Below are 18,397 nucleotides of genomic sequence, written 5' to 3' on the forward strand. Positions count from 1 at the left end.
GGTAGGCCTGAAAATGGTGTGGAACCATAAGAAAACTCTTCCTTTAAGTCATGTCAAGTCAGTTTATTTGTATTGCCCTTAATCACAAAGAGTCTCAAAGGGCTGCACAGACCACAGATTAGTGCAAACCACAGACTATTATGATACCATCCCCTGATCTAAAACCTACATGAGGGCAAGGGAAAACTCAAAAATCTGAACATGAGGAAAATGAAGAAACCTTGAAGGGACCGCACATGAGGTAATCCTCCTTCCGGGATGACCAGGCTGCAATGAATGTTGCAATAACAAGTGTTACACGAATATTGTCAACATAAAATATAAGTTATTCATATGCTACAGAATAGAAGTGTTTTTAAGCCTAGATTTAAACGGTTTTACATTGATCAGACATATTTGATAGTTTCCCCAAAGCCATTTTGGTCCAATAGTATATATATATATATATATATATATATATATATATATCGGAGCCATATCCCCCCTGGTGCTTCAGGCAGTGGGCAAGAGTCAAGAATACATTCACATTTTTTCTTTCTGGGAGATTGATACAACCCAATGAAATGAAATGATCTGCATTTATATAGCGTTTTTCAAGTCAATGACTTCCCAAAGCGCTTTACAATGTGCTCCACATTTCCCAATAGCGGCCTTGTATTGCAGCCATGTAAGACGCTAACCTGCTTATTGAGGGTATTAGGGGTTCAGTGTCTTACCCAAGGACACTTCGACATGTAACACGTTCAAGCCGGGATTCGAACTGGGATCCTTTGATCCCAAGACGAGCACTCTACCTCCTGAGCTACTGCCGCCCCACCCAACCGATGTGTTGCAACCTCTCGTTTGGAGTCATTAGGTGACCAAACCCCCCAATTCCAACCCCTAATGCCCTAAATAAATAGGGAGAATTTACAGAAAGATTGAATGCACTCTGCTTTGGAGCAATGAATATCATTAAAATCAGTCTCATTTGGCTCATTTTTCTGTTTTCGTACGTACAGTACTTTTTCTTTTTTCGTCTTCTGTCTTAAACTCAATTATTACCCAACCCCTATAAAGCCATTTCCGTGTTTGTCAACCAGTGTGACGTAGCCAAGCTGCACGGGCGTTGTTGAAGCAGAATGGCAGAATTCATGTCAGTTTAGAGCAGCCTATTAACATAAAAAGATTGTAAATCATAAATAGAAACAACTCAGATTATCACAAAGTACGTGCTAGCATCAAAATAGCGTCTTTTTTTTAGTCATCAAACTCAACCCAAAAAAACTTTGAAGGAACAGGAAAATTGGCCTGAAAATTGCTTGGATTTGGCAATGAAAAGGTGTACAAACCCTGCAAGAAGGTAGCGAACCTAGTGGTGGAGGAGTTGTACTTGTTTTGGGAGAGGGCCAAGATCTCCACCAAGGCCCCAGAGCAAGACCTTCGGGGTTTCCTCGTCGCAATTTCACTCCCCATACTTTTCTCTCCTAATATTTTTTTTGCATCCTCGCTAATGCTGTTTTTGGACGGGGCAGGGCGCCATCCTGACGGGTCCTCCAGGGACCGGCAAGACGCTCCTGGCCAAAGCTACAGCGGGCGAGGCCAACGTTCCCTTCATCACAGTCAACGGATCAGAGTTCCTGGAGATGTTTGTGGGAGTGGGGCCCGCCCGGGTGAGTGCTCGGCCGAGCGCCCGTCGGATCGTGGGCATCCCGACACCGCGTTAAGGGTTTTTCCCGTTTTGTGCAGGTCCGGGATCTGTTTGTGATGGCGAGAAAAAACGCGCCCTGCATCCTCTTCATCGACGAGATCGACGCGGTGGGGCGCAAGAGGGGGCGGGGCAACTTCGGAGGCCAGAGCGAACAGGAGAACACCTTGAATCAGCTCCTGGTGGAGATGGACGGTAAGGCGCCGCCATCGCTCGCTAAAGCCCACACCTGGCACCAACCATTGGAGATGGGCATTTTGCTTTTGGCGTCCGTTGTAGAGGGCACTTTTTGGAGGGGAACATTGCAGTGTCAATGGCGTTGAGTATCAGAACAAAAGAAAACGACGAGCTTCTCTTTTTTTATAACTTTTTTTTTTTTAAGTTTTTGTCTTCTTCCTTTTCGTTCTTTTTTCCTTTTCATTCTTTTTTTATTTTTCTTCTCGTCTTTTGACGGAGTTGCCATCTTGAGTGGTCACATGATCTGAAAACAGGTGACGTGAAAGAGCGAGCGAATTGTCTGTCCCTGTGTGCCCTGCGACTGGCTGGCAACCAGTTCAGGCTGTCCCCTGCCCACTGCCCGATGATAGCTGGGATGGGCTCCAGCACGCCCGCGACCCTACTGAGGATAAGCGGTGCAGATAATGGATGGATGGATGGATGGAAGTTACTGAAGGGGCTTTACAACTTACCCAGTCACACACACTCGCACCCTGCTTATCGGGGGAATTAAGGGTTCAGTGTCATGCTCAAGAACACTTCGACAATCATCTCAGAGGAGCCGGTAATCAAACCTATTTGGTCCCAAGACGAGCACTTTACCTGCTGCGCTGCTGCCACCCCCTTCAGTCTCATTTTTGGTGTTTTTTTTTTTTTTGTCAGGCTTCAACACGGCCACCAATGTGGTGGTGCTGGCGGGTACTAACCGGGCCGACATACTGGACCCGGCACTCCTGAGGCCGGGTCGCTTCGACAGGCAGATTTACATTGGTGAGCAAAACTAGGCTATGTTGACGGCGCCACTCCGAGAGTTAAAAGTTAACCAATAGTGTCCTTTTAGGTCCACCCGACATCAAAGGACGAGTGTCCATCTTCAAGGTCCACCTGAGGCCTCTCAAGTTGAACCCCAACACAAATAAAGAAGCCTTGGCGCGCCAGATGGCGGCACTCACGCCAGGATTCTCAGGTCAGCTCGGAATGCCAACGAATGTGGTGCGCTTAACTATGACATCCAGGCATCTGTTTAAGCCAACACAAAAAGTTTTATACTTTGGACAATTCTTGTCCATAGCAACAACAAAAAAGGATTTACAACAAGTCTTCGAAAGTCAGTGTCAAGTTATGCATTTTCCTTGTTTTCATTTTAGCATTTCCTTTGTTTCCAAAGGCAGAACACTTTGGATTGACTGACCAGACAGAATGGCATGGCTCGTGAATATTTTGTATATGTTTAAAGTTTAGTTGTCACTTAAAATAAGGAGAAAAGACATGGATTTTGAACTTGCAAGGAGAACCAGTGAAGACTGTACTAAACCCTCAACCTGTACATCATTCGGCTCGAAGGACCTATTGCTAAGTTCTTAGTGAAGCCGACACTTAAATTAAGAAAAGAAGACATCAAAGAATTTTGAACTTGCAAGTAAAACTGGGGAGAGCCAAAATTTCTCGCAAGAAATTCCAACCTGTTCTAAAAGCTCTCCCCATAGTCCTTTCTTTTCATTAAATGTTTTAGGTTACAGAAGCAGATCTGCCCTAAAGGGTGTGAAGATCAAAGAACAGCAACAATTTTGTTTGAAAGTGACAATGGTGTAAACCAGGGGTCGGCAACCTATGACACGCGTGCCAGCAGTGGCACGCGAGGGGTTAACCGGTGGTACGCGAGCGCACGGGAAAATAATAACGATTATATTTTTAAAATGCGCATTTTTACCTGAAATTCAGACATTTTCTGTTGCACGCCGTGTTATTTAGAGGCTTTACCTTAGCTCCTCCTCTGATTCGTCTGTCAGTGTGTGTTTGCGCGGCGCCTCGCAGAGGAGAGATCCGAGTTTTAACTCAACCAACAAAACACACGCGCACGAAATGAACGAATCATGACGGCTCCTCGAGCGAAAACATCTTGTTCTTTCCAGCCAGCATGGAGGGACGAATGGGGTTTTTGCAAAAAAAAGACTGTGCTGTTTTGTGCATTATGCCTCGAGAGCGTTTTACATGGCACAGCAAGTGTTAAACGTCTTTACGAGACGAAACATGAATTCAAGAATGAGTCTACAATGGCGGAGACATTAAAACGCGTAGTGTCCAGGTATGGCAAACAAACACAGACCCTTTGTCACTGCTAAAAACACCACCACTGAAGCAAGCTATCACATTGCTCACTGCATAGCAAAGCACAGAAAACCATTTACTGACGGCAAATATTTAAAAAAAACATGTGTGTGCGTGTGTGTGCGCGCGCGTGCCTTCTACTATGCTGCTGTTATTTCAAGTTTTGATATTTTCTGCAACATAATATCATTGATGAATGGTATGGTAGCTGTCCATCTATCTATCTATCTATTTACCTTGGTCATATCCCTCAAGAGGAGTGACCGACAGCAAGACAAACACATACAATACCAAAAAAATTCAAAAAGTTCTTAGTGAAGCAGACACTTAAATAAGAAAACTAGACATCAAAACATTTTGAACTTGCAAGTAAAACGAGAGAGAGCCTAAATTTCTCATAAGAAATTCCAACCTGTTCTAAGTGCTTTCCATAGCACTTGTTTTTTGATAGTAGTTCATTGTTGATAAAGAATGGTTGATTCTGGTTAATGCTTGTGGCAAAAGGTTGAAGTCATGGATGGCTACAGGCCTTTCCACTTGTTATTCAGATTTATTTTTTTAGTTGATTGATAAACAATAATAGTGGAAGATGAATTGGTCAGTTATACGTTTAAAATCTATATCCATGTTGTATATTTGGACTGGTGTAAAATGACAGCTCTGTTGGATATTAAAAAAAAATGTTGTGCGAGTCATTAATCTGGTGTGGCACACTGATTTTCCAAGAAATTTGAAAGTGGCACTCCACACCAAAAAGGTTGCTGTCCCCTGGTGTAAACTGTGCATAATAGTCGAAATTGAGATCTGGCATCTTATGCAATCTCCTTTGCAGATGTCAATCAATAAAAATCACTCGTCCTAACCAAAAATTGCGATTTTGTATATGATTTTCCCCAACCAAAGTACTACAATTCTGTCTTGTGTAATTTATTAAACCCTTTTTTTGTCTGCAGGTGCCGACATCGCCAACGTTTGCAACGAAGCGGCCCTCATCGCCGCTCGACATCTGTGCGACTCCATCGAACAGAAACACTTCGAGCAGGCCATCGAGAGGGTGATTGGAGGTTAGTCTGCCTTGGCGCCACAATTGGGGGGTTTGGGCACCTAATGACTCCCAACAAGATGTTGCAACACATCAGTTGGGTTGAGCGAGGGGCCTGAGAATCCCCTCCTTCATATCAATCTCCCAGAAATATATATTTAAAATCTACAAACCATTCAACTATTAAAAAATCTTTATTGGTCCTGATTTTTATGATACTAAATTCTTATCTCCTTGGCAATAAAACATTTAACATTTTATTATTTATTAATTATTCAAACGACTGAAAGATGTTTATTTGTTTTTGGGTGAAAAGGGAGAGCGATAACACACTTAAAGATCTGGCTGTGAATATTATAGCGTTTAGCTACATTGGGTTACCTCCAGTGTTAGTGATGTTCACATGAATGTCTTAATAAACTCATTATATAGAAAAAGATCGCTTTTTTGTTCTAATCACGGCAATAAACATCAAAGGTGCATATAAAGCAGCCCCCCGCCCCCACCTTGGCTCATCAGATCACCTTTCTATTATGCTAATTCCAGCATACAAGCCCCTGCTGACCAGAGAAAAACCTACAGTGAAGCAGGTGAGGGTGTGGTCTGAGGGGGCAATGGAGGCACTACAGGACTGCTTTGATTGCACTGATTGGGACATGTTTAAATCGGCTGCCACTTACAACAACAAAATAAATATAGATGAGTACGCCATTTCTGTGTCAGCCTACATCAGTAAATGCGCAGAAGACGTCAGCAATAACAAAACTATATGCACCCGTGCCAATCAGAAGCCCTGGATGACTGCTGAAATACGCAAACAACTAAAAGTACGGAACCTTGCCTTTAGATCTGGTGACAAGGAGGCGCTGTTATCAGCGAGGGCTAACCTGAACCGGGCTATCAGACTAGCAAAGCGAACGCACAGTCAAAAAATCCAGGAACGTTTCCTCAGCACAACCAACACCAGGGATATGTGGAAAGGCATTCAGGCCATCACCAGTTACAAGCCAACCACCGCCCCAGTGCAGGACACTAGCATGGACTTTCTGAATGACCTCAACAAATTCTTTGGAAGGTTCGAGGCACAAAACGGCACCCCTGCAGCGAAAGCGGTTCCAAATCAGGACGAAAGAGCACTCCACCTGGACTCATCTGACGTGAGGAAGACCCTGAGAAGGGTCAACACAAGGAAGGCTCCAGGCCCGGACAACATTCCGGGGCGGGTACTTAGGGAGTGCGCCGATCAGCTGGCTTGTGTACTAACAGACATTTTCAACACCTCGCTAGACCAAGCCAAAGTACCATCATGCTTCAAATTTGCCAACATCATCCCAGTGCCAAAGAAACCCCAGATCTTATCATTCAACGATTACCGGCCCGTTGCACTGACTCCTATCATAATGAAGTGCTTTGAGAGACTGGTTGAAGAGCACATCACCTCCAGTCTCCCCTCCTCATTCGACCCCTTTCAGTTAGCCTACAGGACAAACCGCTCCACCAGGGATGCCATCTCCTCTGCGCTTCACCTGAGCCTGACACATCTAGAGGAGAAGAACACCCATGTGCGGATGCTGTTCCTGGACTTCAGTTCAGCATTCAACACCATCATCCCACAACATCTGGTAGACAAAATGAGACTCCTGGGTTTCAACACCCCCCTGCGGAACTGGCTGCTGGACTTCCTCTGTGACAGACCCCAATCAGTGCGGATAGGTCAGAACAGTTCAGATGTCATCTACCTCAGCACGGGCTCCCCCCAAGGCTGCGTCCTAAGCCCCTTGCTGTTCACCTTGATGACACACGACTGCGTCCCTAGGTCCGCCACAAACCACATCGTGAAGTATGCTGACGACACAACAGTGGTGGGCCTCATCAGGGATGACAACGACCTGGCCTACAGAGAGGAGGTGGAGCAGTTGGTGGGCTGGTGCAGGGACAACAGCCTGGTCCTGAATGTTGACAAAACTAAAGAGATCATTGTCGACTTTAGGAAAAACCAGCCCAACCATGCCCCACTTTGCATCAACAACAAGGCTGTGGAGGTTGTCAGCAGTATCAAGTTCCTAGGGGTGCACATTACAAAAAAACTCACCTGGTCCGTGAACACTGCATCACTGGTTAAGAGGGCACAGCAGCGCCTGTACTTCCTGCGGAGGATGAGGAGAGCCCACCTGCCCCCACCCTCCCTCATCACATTCTACAGGGGCACCATAGAGAGTATCCTGACCAGCTGTATCTCTGTGTGGTGTGGAGGCTGCAGCGCTACCGACTGGGGTAGTGTGAGGAGGGTAACGAGGACAGCAGAGAAAATAATCGGGACTACACTTCCCTCCATTCAGGACATTGGCCAGAAGCGCTGCCTATCCCATGCTAAGAACATTACCGGGGACCCCTCTCACCCCCATCATGGACTGTTCACTCTGCTAGCCTCTGTGAAGAGGTACTGCAGTGTGCGGTGCAGGACCACCAGGCTCCGCAATAGTCTAGTCCCCCTGGCCATTAGACTGTTAAATGGTCAATCTAACATATAGTTAACTTAATTCTAAACGGCTGCTAATCTGACTTTTTGCACTACTGGCAGTTTTTTTTTATAGCTTGCCACTCCTTGCACATTGCTCTCTGCACTATTGTAATTACAGCGTTATTGTTACAGTGTTAATGTTACTGTGTACCTGACTTGTTAACCTGACTCCCCATTTTGCACATCTGGTTAGCTACTCTTCTTGCACTATCGGCACTATGGTAAAATACTATACGTAGCCATAATACAATACAACTTTATTTATATCTGTACATTCAAGGAAACTGTGGGGGTCAGATGCATCGACATTTCGTTCTGTATACACGTGTACTAGAATGACAATAAAGTAGATCTGAATCTGAATCTGAATAAATGTTTCCTAATAAACACATTACACAGACTACCATCACTATATTCGTATTATCACTGAGAAGCATAAGAAAATCCTAGTTTGTGTTTACGTGAAAGGGAGTCAGATTCTGCAAGGGAGTTGGAAGAAGAAGAATTTACCTTTATTGTCATTCTTTGTAACCATGCACACAGAACGAAATGTCGATACACCTGACCCGTACACTTAAACTGTAGCGAGCCGATGCAGCCGCAGCCAAACAGGGCGCAGCCATTTTAGACCCAACTGCTGTGTTGGGAGTCATTAGGTGACCAAACCCCCCAATTCCAACCCTTAATGCCGAGCGCCAAGCAGGGAGGCAATGTTGTAAGTCTTGGGTATGACTCGGCCGAGGCTTGAACCAGCGACCTCCCAGTCTCAGAGCGGGCGCCCTACCATCTAGGCTACCGAGCTGGTTACATAAGCACATCTGTGTTTCCTGCTTCCGTGTGTGCTTCGCCGCACATTGACGTCATTTACTTGAGAATTCTGTCAAGGGTGGCCCCCAAAGAGGGTGGAGAGAAAAAGACGCTAATCGCGAATGTGAAAAGTATTCTTAAATATGAAAAATATTTGCGCTAGCCCTGACTTTCGTCTCAGTCTTTGGCTGTGGACAGTGCAGAGTGGGAATTTCCTCCTTCAGAGCCTCTCCCATTGAATTAAATAGTTCAACAACAGCATTTGTTTTACTCTGGGTACTTCCTGAAATGGGATTTAAGGTGAATTTTACTGCGCCCTTCTCTGGGGAGCTTTGTAAGGGTTGCTGTCTATAAATCCTTGAAAAGAAACTGTGTCTTGCGATTACACAATCGCACTACGTTACATCGCAATATGGATTAGAATTACAGTGAATCGTGCAGCCCTAGCGCCAACTGCCCGTTCTGGCCTCGCCCTACTCGCCCGTTGTGCTTTCAGGCCTAGAAAAGAAGACTCAGGTCTTGCAGCCCGAGGAGAAGAAAACTGTGGCCTATCATGAGGCGGGCCACGCTGTCGCCGGCTGGTTCCTGGAACATGCTGACCCGCTGCTCAAGGTGAGCCTTACACCACCGCAATCCAGGACTAAGGGTGTACCATGCTAGGAATTTTGGGTGTCCATCCGATCAGAGTAAATACAGGATAGTATCAACCGATACAAAATCAATAGCGATACTTTTTGCTTAGAAATGGCACGATCTATATCTTTAATTTATTCTTTTATTTTTCAACACAAGGATACTGCTGGATGTGTGAATTCCCTTCCGGGGATGAATCATGTATCTATCTATCTATGAAATCATTGTATTAACATTTAGCAGCAGTAATTAAACAAAAACAAAAAACTATATTATTTACAAGGTTTTTATATAAGTCCACATTATACTGAGCTACCTATTTAGCTCTTGTTATTTTCACTTCTGGTGGGTATGGTCGCATCGATTTGGCCTTCTCTTCTGCCTGGCAGGCAGGATGCCGCAGCAGGCCAGGTAGGGAGAGGTGCTAAAAGTCTGCCTCTCAGTCCCACACTCGGGCATAAATCTAGAGAGTGGCCAAGGGAGAGACGGGCTGCGCTCTCCACATGGCGAAGCGGCGTTTTGAGGAAATTGGTGGAAGAGCAAAACATTGATCCCGGGACAATAGTATCGATCTGATCCAAATACCTGCTTAGTATCGATAATATCAATATTATGATGGATCCAATCACCTAACATCCAATGTTCGTTTATCGCCCATTGTCGTGCCCACTTGCAGGTGTCCATCATCCCGCGTGGGCGGGGCCTGGGCTACGCGCAGTACCTCCCCAAGGAGCAGTTCCTGTACACTACTGAGCAGTTGCTGGACCGCATGTGCATGACGTTGGGGGGACGCGTGGCCGAAGAGATCTTCTTCGGCAGGGTGACCACCGGCGCCCAAGACGACCTCCGCAAAGTCACGCAGAGTGCCTACGCGCAGGTAAGACCGAACGTCTGGATACAAGCTCCGCCCTACTCGGTGTCATGTGACAATTCTAGGGCTGCAACGAACGGTTGTCTTTATTTTTGATGAATCGGTTGATTATTTTTTTCGATTAATCGATGCAGCGGATTTCTCAGAGACATTTTTAAATTTTCCCGCTTCAGTCAAATATTGAAATTTTGCACAGTTAGAAGAAAGTGCACAGAACAACAAACTGTTCTATCATGTAAAGCATTCAATTTACTTTCGGTACGTCTTGGATTGGGATTTGAGGGGAATTTTACAGGAACGGTAAAACATGTCATTACTATTATTTTACTTAACTTCATGTACTTTATTTACTTATTTTCTTATTTTTTTTCGGTTCATCCGCAGCACCTTCTGTTCCTTTGAAAATTGTTCCCTTTGTTTCATGATAAAACAGTCAAACTCTTCAAAGTTGATACTTCCAATTTGGTTTGTAATGATGCAATGCTCAATTAAAAAAAAAAAAAAAAATATATATATATATATATATATATATATATATATATATACATACACACACACAGTGGAACCTCGCTAGTTCGCGGTTCCACTTTTGCGGGTTCAGAGCTTCTCGGGTCTAAAAAATATACCTTACCTTCTCAATAAAAGCATTTATTGACTTGACGCCATTGAGCGCGAGCTTATGCCAACTGAGGACACGGTGTGGACACTCTCATTGTGAAGGGGAGGGGGAGGCCCTGACACAATGCTTAGTCACGGTGAGTTACCGCTTCGCTCACCCCCTCTCCTTCAACTCCTCCCACCTCACCCCCTTCTTATGTGGCACTCAGTTTATCATGTAGGAACTTATACTACCTAAACACGGCTAATTGTGTGTGGTTTCGTGTATTTGTTGTAAAAGCCGTTCGATGCCGCTAGCTAAAGTATGTTGTTATTGTCAGAAGGGAGCTCTTTCACTTTCATTAAAATGAACACAGACCATTTTTTTAACTGTTGTTTCCCAAAACGCTTCACAAACACTCATCAAATATCACATTTTCACTGTATTTATTTTCAATATGTAACCGGTAGTGTTAACAAGCGAAAAAAAACTGTGATGGGTGCATGTGGTTGAGAGCGGTTAATACAATCGTACTGAATGGTTCGTAGTGGTTTCGCCGCAGTCCTATTCCGTGTAAATTGATGATGTAAGACATGGCTACACTTGTGGGTCATGTTTTGGTACATTCATTTCCAGTGTGAAGAGTTCTGGACGAGTCACTCAATAACTCCTTGCCATCATGCCAGCGATCACCTCGGTTTAATGGCGGGGGGGTATACTGTATACCTGTATAGGTTTTTGAAGCATTTTTGAAGGGGCGCCGCTACTTCGCGGATTTTCAGTTTTCGCGGCTGGTCTCGATCCCCATTAAACGTGATAACGGAGGGATTACTGTATGTGTATATATATATATATATATATATATATATATATATATAAAAACCTGTAAAATAACTTTTTTATAAAAAGCTACTTGGTGCCATCTGCAAAGTGGTCTTACAACTCACTTTTACAACAGAATAGCTTTATTTGCAATGATTTAGTGTTCTAAATCAATTATCTCTTTAAAAAAAACTATTTGAATCATTTTTATCGATGAGTTGTTACAGCCCTAGACTTTTCTGGCTCTTTGGCAGATCGTGCAGTTCGGGATGAACGCCAAGGTGGGCCAAGTGTCGTTCGACCTCCCCCGGCAAGGCGAGATGGTTCTGGAGAAGCCGTACAGCGAGGCCACGGCCCGCCTCATCGACACCGAGGTCCGGGCGCTCATCGCCGACGCTTACGTTAGAACTCAACGCCTGCTCAAAGAAAAGAAGGCCGACGTGGAGAAGGTGAGGCAGCCATCTTGTACACATGGTGCTACTGCCTGTGCCAATTACAATCGTGTGCAGGAGACAGAGCGGCGAGGTTCCGGGGGCTCTTCTGTTATAATTCATGCCGATAAAATGTTTACGCCCCATGACCAAGCCTCTGGCTGATTGGTCCACGCCGTCATTGATGCAAATTTCCCAATCGTCCTTTGAAGAATGGGAGATAAGTCATTGTTATCTACACAAACAGAAACCAAAGACACATTCAAAAGCACACACATTTTTACGACCACCTTCTCTGAGTTTGCCCTCAAACACTGAAGTCAGATTTTAGAAAAAGTATTCTTGACTTTATGTAATATAAAACAGTGTATAAAATAGTATACAACTTCAACGGCAAGTCCCTCACTTGCGCTAGCCCGTCTTTAAAAAGCGCTTGTATTCTGCCTCAAAACAAGGTTTACCAACCCTGCATCAAAGACGATCCCATTTCATTCCCCAAGGTGGCGCTGCGGCTGCTGGAGAAGGAGGTCCTGGACAAGAACGACATGGTGGAGTTGCTGGGTCGACGCCCGTTCTCGGAGAAGTCGACGTACGAGGAGCTGGTGGAGGGCACGGGTGGCGAGGAGGAGGACACGGCCCTGCCCGCCGGCCTCAAAGACTGGAACCGACAGAAGAAAGACAAGGACGAGAGTCCCGAAGAGCAGGTGGCGCGACAGATTTCGGGAGGGATGCCTTTTTAGGAAGCGCGCTCCACACTTTTTGCCAGCTTCCTTCTGGCGGTCGCGTGTCGATGGCGACGCCGGCGATGTGGAGGCGGCATCAAGCTAGCCCGGGCGCTTTGAGGGCCAGCAACGGCCGCCATCTTGCTCGGCGCACATCACACAAGGGTTGTATTTTGGACGAGGCCACGCTCCGTTCCATCAGGATGGAGCTTCCGTTTGTGGGAGATGTCAATTTCCTCTGTAGCAGGGGTCTCAAACTCAATTGAGTTGGGAGCCGCTGAAGCTAGGATCCGGGTGAGGTTGGGCCAAATGGGGTTTTCTACAAAAACAGCACTGGTGTTCTTAAAGCGGACAGTGTTTATGTTTGTCCACTAGATGTCACTGTCATGGGCAGTGCAACCAAAATTTAGTCCGAGGAAGACTTCGGAGACTGAAAGGGAGTAGGGAGCACCCTTTTTCTTTCAATTCTTTACCCTGCCTTTATTAAAGAAAGACAAAAAAAAGGGAAACGTTTTTTTTTTAATCAATAAATGAGAAATGGAGGCAAAAAAGGAAAACGGAAAGAAAAAAGTAGGGTAAAAGAAAGCTAAAAAGGAGAAAAGAAAAAGTAATTAAAAAAAGACAAAAACAAATGAAATTTTCTCTTTGTTATCCCTCTTAATTTTTTTCCTTTTTGGGGGAGTTTTACTTTTTGTCTTATTTATTTTTCATTGTTTTTTTTTCTTTCGTTTCGGAAGTATTAAGGTTTGAGTCTCTGTATTTTGTCTGTTTTTGTCATGCTTTTGTTTTCAGTGGCGCGACATCTAGTGGGAAAATAATGCACACTGTCCCTTTAACTTTCATATCCAGGTGGGGGCCTCAAACCATCTTCCTGGGGGCAGCGAGTTTGAGACCCCTGCTTTGAGCTTGTGGCGCAATGCATTCTGCTATAAGATGCACCCACCGCTGCGATGTTTATTCACACTCACTGTTGCCACATAGGTAGCGCTCTGCACTCAATAAAAACTCAGTCAGGAGGTGTAAAAAAAAATCAATATTTGTCGTTTTTACAAAGTAGGGCTGCGCGATCAACCCAAATCAAATCGATATGGCAATGTGACACAGTGCGACTGTGTAATGTTAAAGTCAATCATTATTAAGACTATTTCGTGGCCATATTTACACAAATAAAATACATATAATGTTAAAATTTAACCCGTGATAGTAGGAGCAAGTACTCACACGAGGCTCCCATGATGGTTCCAAGAGGAAAAAGAGATCCCGCCCACAACGTGGGCGTGAATTATTATACTTCAGGGAGAAACAGCACACATGAGCATTTCACAATAAAAGAATATAAGATTGATAAACGTACAAGAGATGCAATTAGACTGATTATTGAAAGGTTACTTCATGTGTGTGTGTGATAGATTGTTTTTATATTTTGGAATATAAAAACAAGTTATATTCACACAGTGAATTCTGAGAAATTTTACAACCAAAACGACCAACCTATCAGTAATCACAAGACACTGTCTTTTTTTCCAAGGATTTATACTGCTGGTTAGCGGAAGGTATGCATCAGAAAACAGAGGTATGATGAGATCACATTTACTGTAGTGGAGACCGGGCACAGTCGGAACACGTTTTGCTTTCTCCCTCCCAATTTTCTCATCTGTTGTGCTAGTCCCCTCAAACCGTTACACATCATACCTTAATTTGTCTTTTACAAGTAAACTTCAGTAGTAGAGTTCTAGGTAGCTCCAAGCGATCAATGATAAATATTGGTTATTTACAATGCAAATACGGCTTACGTGATATGACAAAGAGGTGCAGTTTAGTTCCCAAACTTTTTAGGGAAGAAGTTGTATCTGAGTCAAAGCATCAATTCTTCAATTTTTTTTGCTTAGCCTTTCACAAGGTTGTTTTTTGGGTACACGTAGCAGCAAGATGGCGGACAATCATGTCATATACTTGTAGGTAGAATAGAATACAATATACCTTTATTGTCATTGTTACATCATGGGATATATTGTGACAACGAAATTGGACGTGGCACTCCAGTTCCACATTTTACAGTGAGGATAAGGAAACAGAGAGATAAAGGAACAAAAAAGATGTTTGTACTGTCCTTGTTGTATAGGCTTTGGTTTCCTATGGAGGGGGGGTGCAGAGAGGGTGAGGTAGACAGTGATGGGCGGAACCAACTAGATGTTTGATCTTACTGTACACACATGATCTTACTGTACACACAGTCCAGTGTTTTTTTCCCTAATTGCTCAGTCCACGTATTGAATGACTTTAGGAAGTACAGTCCTTAAGCATGCCTGATTAAAGTCGCCGGCGATGATAAAAGTTCCGTTGGGGTGTGCAAGCTGCTGTTTATTGATAGCAGCGGGCCGGAGATTTAGCGCTATGCTAACGTTAGCATCTGGTGGAACGTAAACAGCCACAATGACCACAGTTAGCTCTCTCGGTAGATAAAAGGGTCTACACGATACTTCTAGAAACTATATCGAGTGACCAGTGTGTGTCAATGATTTGGCTGTTATTGTAGCGCATAGTCCCCCACCCCTGTTTTTACCGGAGTCTCCGTCTCGTTCGTGCCGGTGAAGCGTGCGTCCTACTAGTTGGACGGTAAGGCTCAAGTTATGTAAAATAGTAAAATCGACTTAAAAGTAAGTAAAACATATATATATATGAGCTAATGGGATTTTGCTAAGCATTTAAATCATTTTATTTTCGTTGAATAAATAAAATTACCACTAGGAGGCACTGAATAATACACTGCCCCTTTAACTTCAGCCCTAGCTGATTATGGGTTAATTTGATTGATGTTTATATGAATTTTGAATGTTTTCCTATTTTGTGAAGGGCTTTTTGTATTTGAAAACAGTGAAATGTGTTTGTAGAAAACACAATTTGGCCCAAACTTGCCCAGACCCTACCTCTGGCAGCCTCCCACGTTACTTTTGAGTTTGAGACCCCTGATTTAGAACATTGTTTGTCTTACAATCCTATCAAACCATTTTTTGTGCAAACTGCATCAAACAGGAAGCTGCTTTGCACAAATAACTGTGTACAGAGACGAAAAGAACTCAATTTTAAATTCATATGACAAAGTACATTTAAAAAAAATAAAGTCAAGTCCCATTTCTTTGATTAGCCCTTTATCAGAAAGTCTCAAAAGGCTGCACAGACCACCATGAAAACGTGCCCTGATCTGAGAGCTACGTCAGGGCAAGGAAAAACCCAAAAACCTCAACGCGAGGAAAATGAAGACACCTTGAGAACAACCAGGCTGCAAGGGATGTTGCACGAGCATCGACAGATACCGAAAATCTTGTGAAAAGCAACAAAATGGTGCTTTTTCGTTTCTATGAATCTAGTTGGTGTTCTCCCTTGTGTTTTCCGGAACTCGTTTTCGCTTGCACCACACAACCCAGCAACATATCGAGGTCAAATATTACACCTTGTCTTTTAATGGTGGGGTGCGTTGTTTGGGGTGTCCTTAAAAAAAAAAAGTTTTTTCTCTTAGGTATGTGTTTCGCTCAAGGCTGACACATCAACCTTTCTTTCAGCCATCATCCTTCCGATCTCTTCCACTCAGTCGCTTTACTTCCACATCCTCTCATATTTAGTGACCCTAGAACTAGGGACCTTTCGGTCTCCAGCCCCTATCGGTCTCCCGCCCCTCCTCTTTCTTCCACTCAGTTGCTTTACTTCCACATCCTCTCACATTTAGTGACCCTACAACTAGGGTTTGCGAGACCTTTTGGTCTCCGACCCCCCTTTCTTTGGCTTGCTGTCTCTTAGAGAGTAGAGAGGAGAGGATCCCCAGTCCCTTCGCTCCCTCCACTTTAGTCGCCTCCTATGACACACAGTGGACCACGGTGGGAGAATTCTCTTACCTCTCACGAGGAGAGGGCCCCTCACCACAGGACCATGGGTTGGCCATGGTTATTTTTTTTTTGTATTTTTTGCTACTTTTTCCTATTCTGTTTTTGTATACGTGTTTGTCTTGCTGTCGGTCACCCCTCTTAAGGGATATGACCAAGGTAGGTAGGTAGGTACAGTGCATCCGGAAAATATTCACAGCGCTTCACTTTTTCCACATTTTGTTACGTTACAGCCTCATTCCAAATTGTATTAATTTAATATCTTATCTCAAAATTCTACACAAAATACTCCATTATGACAATGTGAAAACGTTTTTTTTTACTTTTTTTGAATTGATTAAAAATAGAAAACTAAGAAATCACATTTACATAAGTATTCACAGCCTTTGCCATGAAGCTCAAAATTGAGCTCAGGTGCATCTTTTTTCCACTCATCATCCTTGAGATCTTTCTACAGCTTAATTGGAGTCCACCTGCAGTAAATTCAGTTGATTGGACATGATTTGGAAAGGCACACACCTGTCTATATAAGGTCCCACAATTGAGTGTGCATGTCAGAGCACAAACACCAAGCATGAAGTCAAAAGAACTGTCTGTAGACCTGCAAGACAGGATTGTCTTGAGGCACAAATCTGGGGAAGGATACAGAAAAATTTCTGCTGCTTTGAAGGTCCCAATGAGCACAGTGGCCTCCAATATTCGTAAATGGAAGACATTTGGAACCATCAGGACTCTTCCTAGAGCTGGCCGGCCTTCTAAACTGAGCGATCGGGGAAGAAAGGCCTTAGTCAGGGAGGTGACCAAGAACCCGATGGCCACTCTGTCAGAGCTCCAGCGTTCCTCTGTGGAGAGAGGAGAGCCTTACAGAAGGACAACCATCTCTGCAGCAATCCACCAATCAGGCCTGTATGGTAGAGTGGCCAGACGAAAGCCACTCCTTAGTAAAAGGAACATGGAAGCCATTCTGGAATTTGCCAAAAAGCACCTGAATGAACTCTTTGATGTGAATGCCAGGCGCCATGTTTGGAGGAAACCAGGCACCGCTCATCACCAGGCCAATACCATCCCTACAGTGAAGCATGGTGGTGGCAGCATCATGCTGTGGGGATGTTTTTCAGCAGCAGGAATTGTCAGACTAGTCAGGATAGAAGGAAAAATGAATGCAGCAATATATAGAGATATCCTGGATGAAGACCTGCTCCAGAGCGCTCTTGACCTCAGGCTGGGGCGAAGGTTCCTTTTTCAGCAGGACAACGACCCAAAGCACACAGCCAAGATCTCAAAAGATTGGCTTCAGAACCACTCAGTGAATGTCCTGGAGTGGCCCAGCCAGAGTCCAGACTTGAATCCGATCGAACATCTCTGGAGAGATCTGAAAATGGCTGTGCACAAACGTCTCCCATCCAACCTGATTGAGCTTGAGACTTATTGCAAAGAAGAATGGGCAAAACTGCCTAAAGATAGGTGTGCTAAACTTGTGGGATCATATTCAAAAAGACTTGAGGCTGTATTTGCTGCCAAAGGTGGATCAACAAAGTATTAAGCAAAGGCTGTGAATACTTATGTAAATGTGATTTATTAGTTTTCTAATTTTAATAAATTCAAAAAAAGTAAAAAAAAAAAAAAAATTCACATTGTCATAATGGAGTATCTTGTGTAGAATTTTGAGATAAGAGATTAAATTAATACAATTTGGAATGAGGCTGTAACATAACAAAATGTGGAAAAAGTGAAGCGCTTTGAATACTTTCCGGATGCACTGTATGTGTTAACAATGTCCAACTGAGTTCAAAGAGCCCCTATCCTTCAATTCGCATTGCGCTTATTTCCTATTATCTTACTTTTATCAGTCCTGGTTAGGCAGAACAAACCCCCACAAAAGATGAAAAAAGAAGAGTTTATTCAAATGTGTCTAAGAAATGCATGCAAATGTTAGGTTACTCTTCTGCCATTTCCTGGCTAAAATAATAATTCAATTTATTTGGTCCCCTTAGGAAAATTCATTTTCACCGACTGTAACGGAGGTTTCAGTCACAGTGCTGTCGGAGCAGGGCGCTCTG

General features: G+C 43.9%; 1 protein-coding gene across 2 annotated transcripts in view; it reads left to right on the forward strand.

The window, feature by feature from the left end:
* afg3l2 (AFG3 like matrix AAA peptidase subunit 2) overlaps positions 1-13,817 on the forward strand; it is a 22,314-nt gene extending 8,497 nt beyond the window's left edge. For both annotated transcript variants that reach the window (XM_088350620.1, XM_088350628.1), the window contains exons 9-17: positions 1,515-1,652; positions 1,729-1,882; positions 2,567-2,674; positions 2,745-2,870; positions 4,966-5,076; positions 8,879-8,994; positions 9,692-9,892; positions 11,561-11,755; positions 12,238-13,817. In XM_088350620.1, coding sequence (XP_088206746.1) covers positions 1,515-1,652; positions 1,729-1,882; positions 2,567-2,674; positions 2,745-2,870; positions 4,966-5,076; positions 8,879-8,994; positions 9,692-9,892; positions 11,561-11,755; positions 12,238-12,477 — 1,389 coding nt within the window. In that variant the 3' untranslated portion in view covers positions 12,478-13,817. The remainder of the gene's footprint in view (positions 1-1,514; positions 1,653-1,728; positions 1,883-2,566; positions 2,675-2,744; positions 2,871-4,965; positions 5,077-8,878; positions 8,995-9,691; positions 9,893-11,560; positions 11,756-12,237) is intronic.
* Positions 13,818-18,397: the final 4,580 nt, after the last annotated feature.

The sequence above is a fragment of the Urocampus carinirostris genome, chromosome 1 (genome assembly GCF_059441175.1).
Source record: "Urocampus carinirostris isolate Australia breed hairy pipefish chromosome 1, RoL_Ucar_1.0, whole genome shotgun sequence".
Lineage (NCBI taxonomy): Eukaryota > Metazoa > Chordata > Actinopteri > Syngnathiformes > Syngnathidae > Urocampus > Urocampus carinirostris.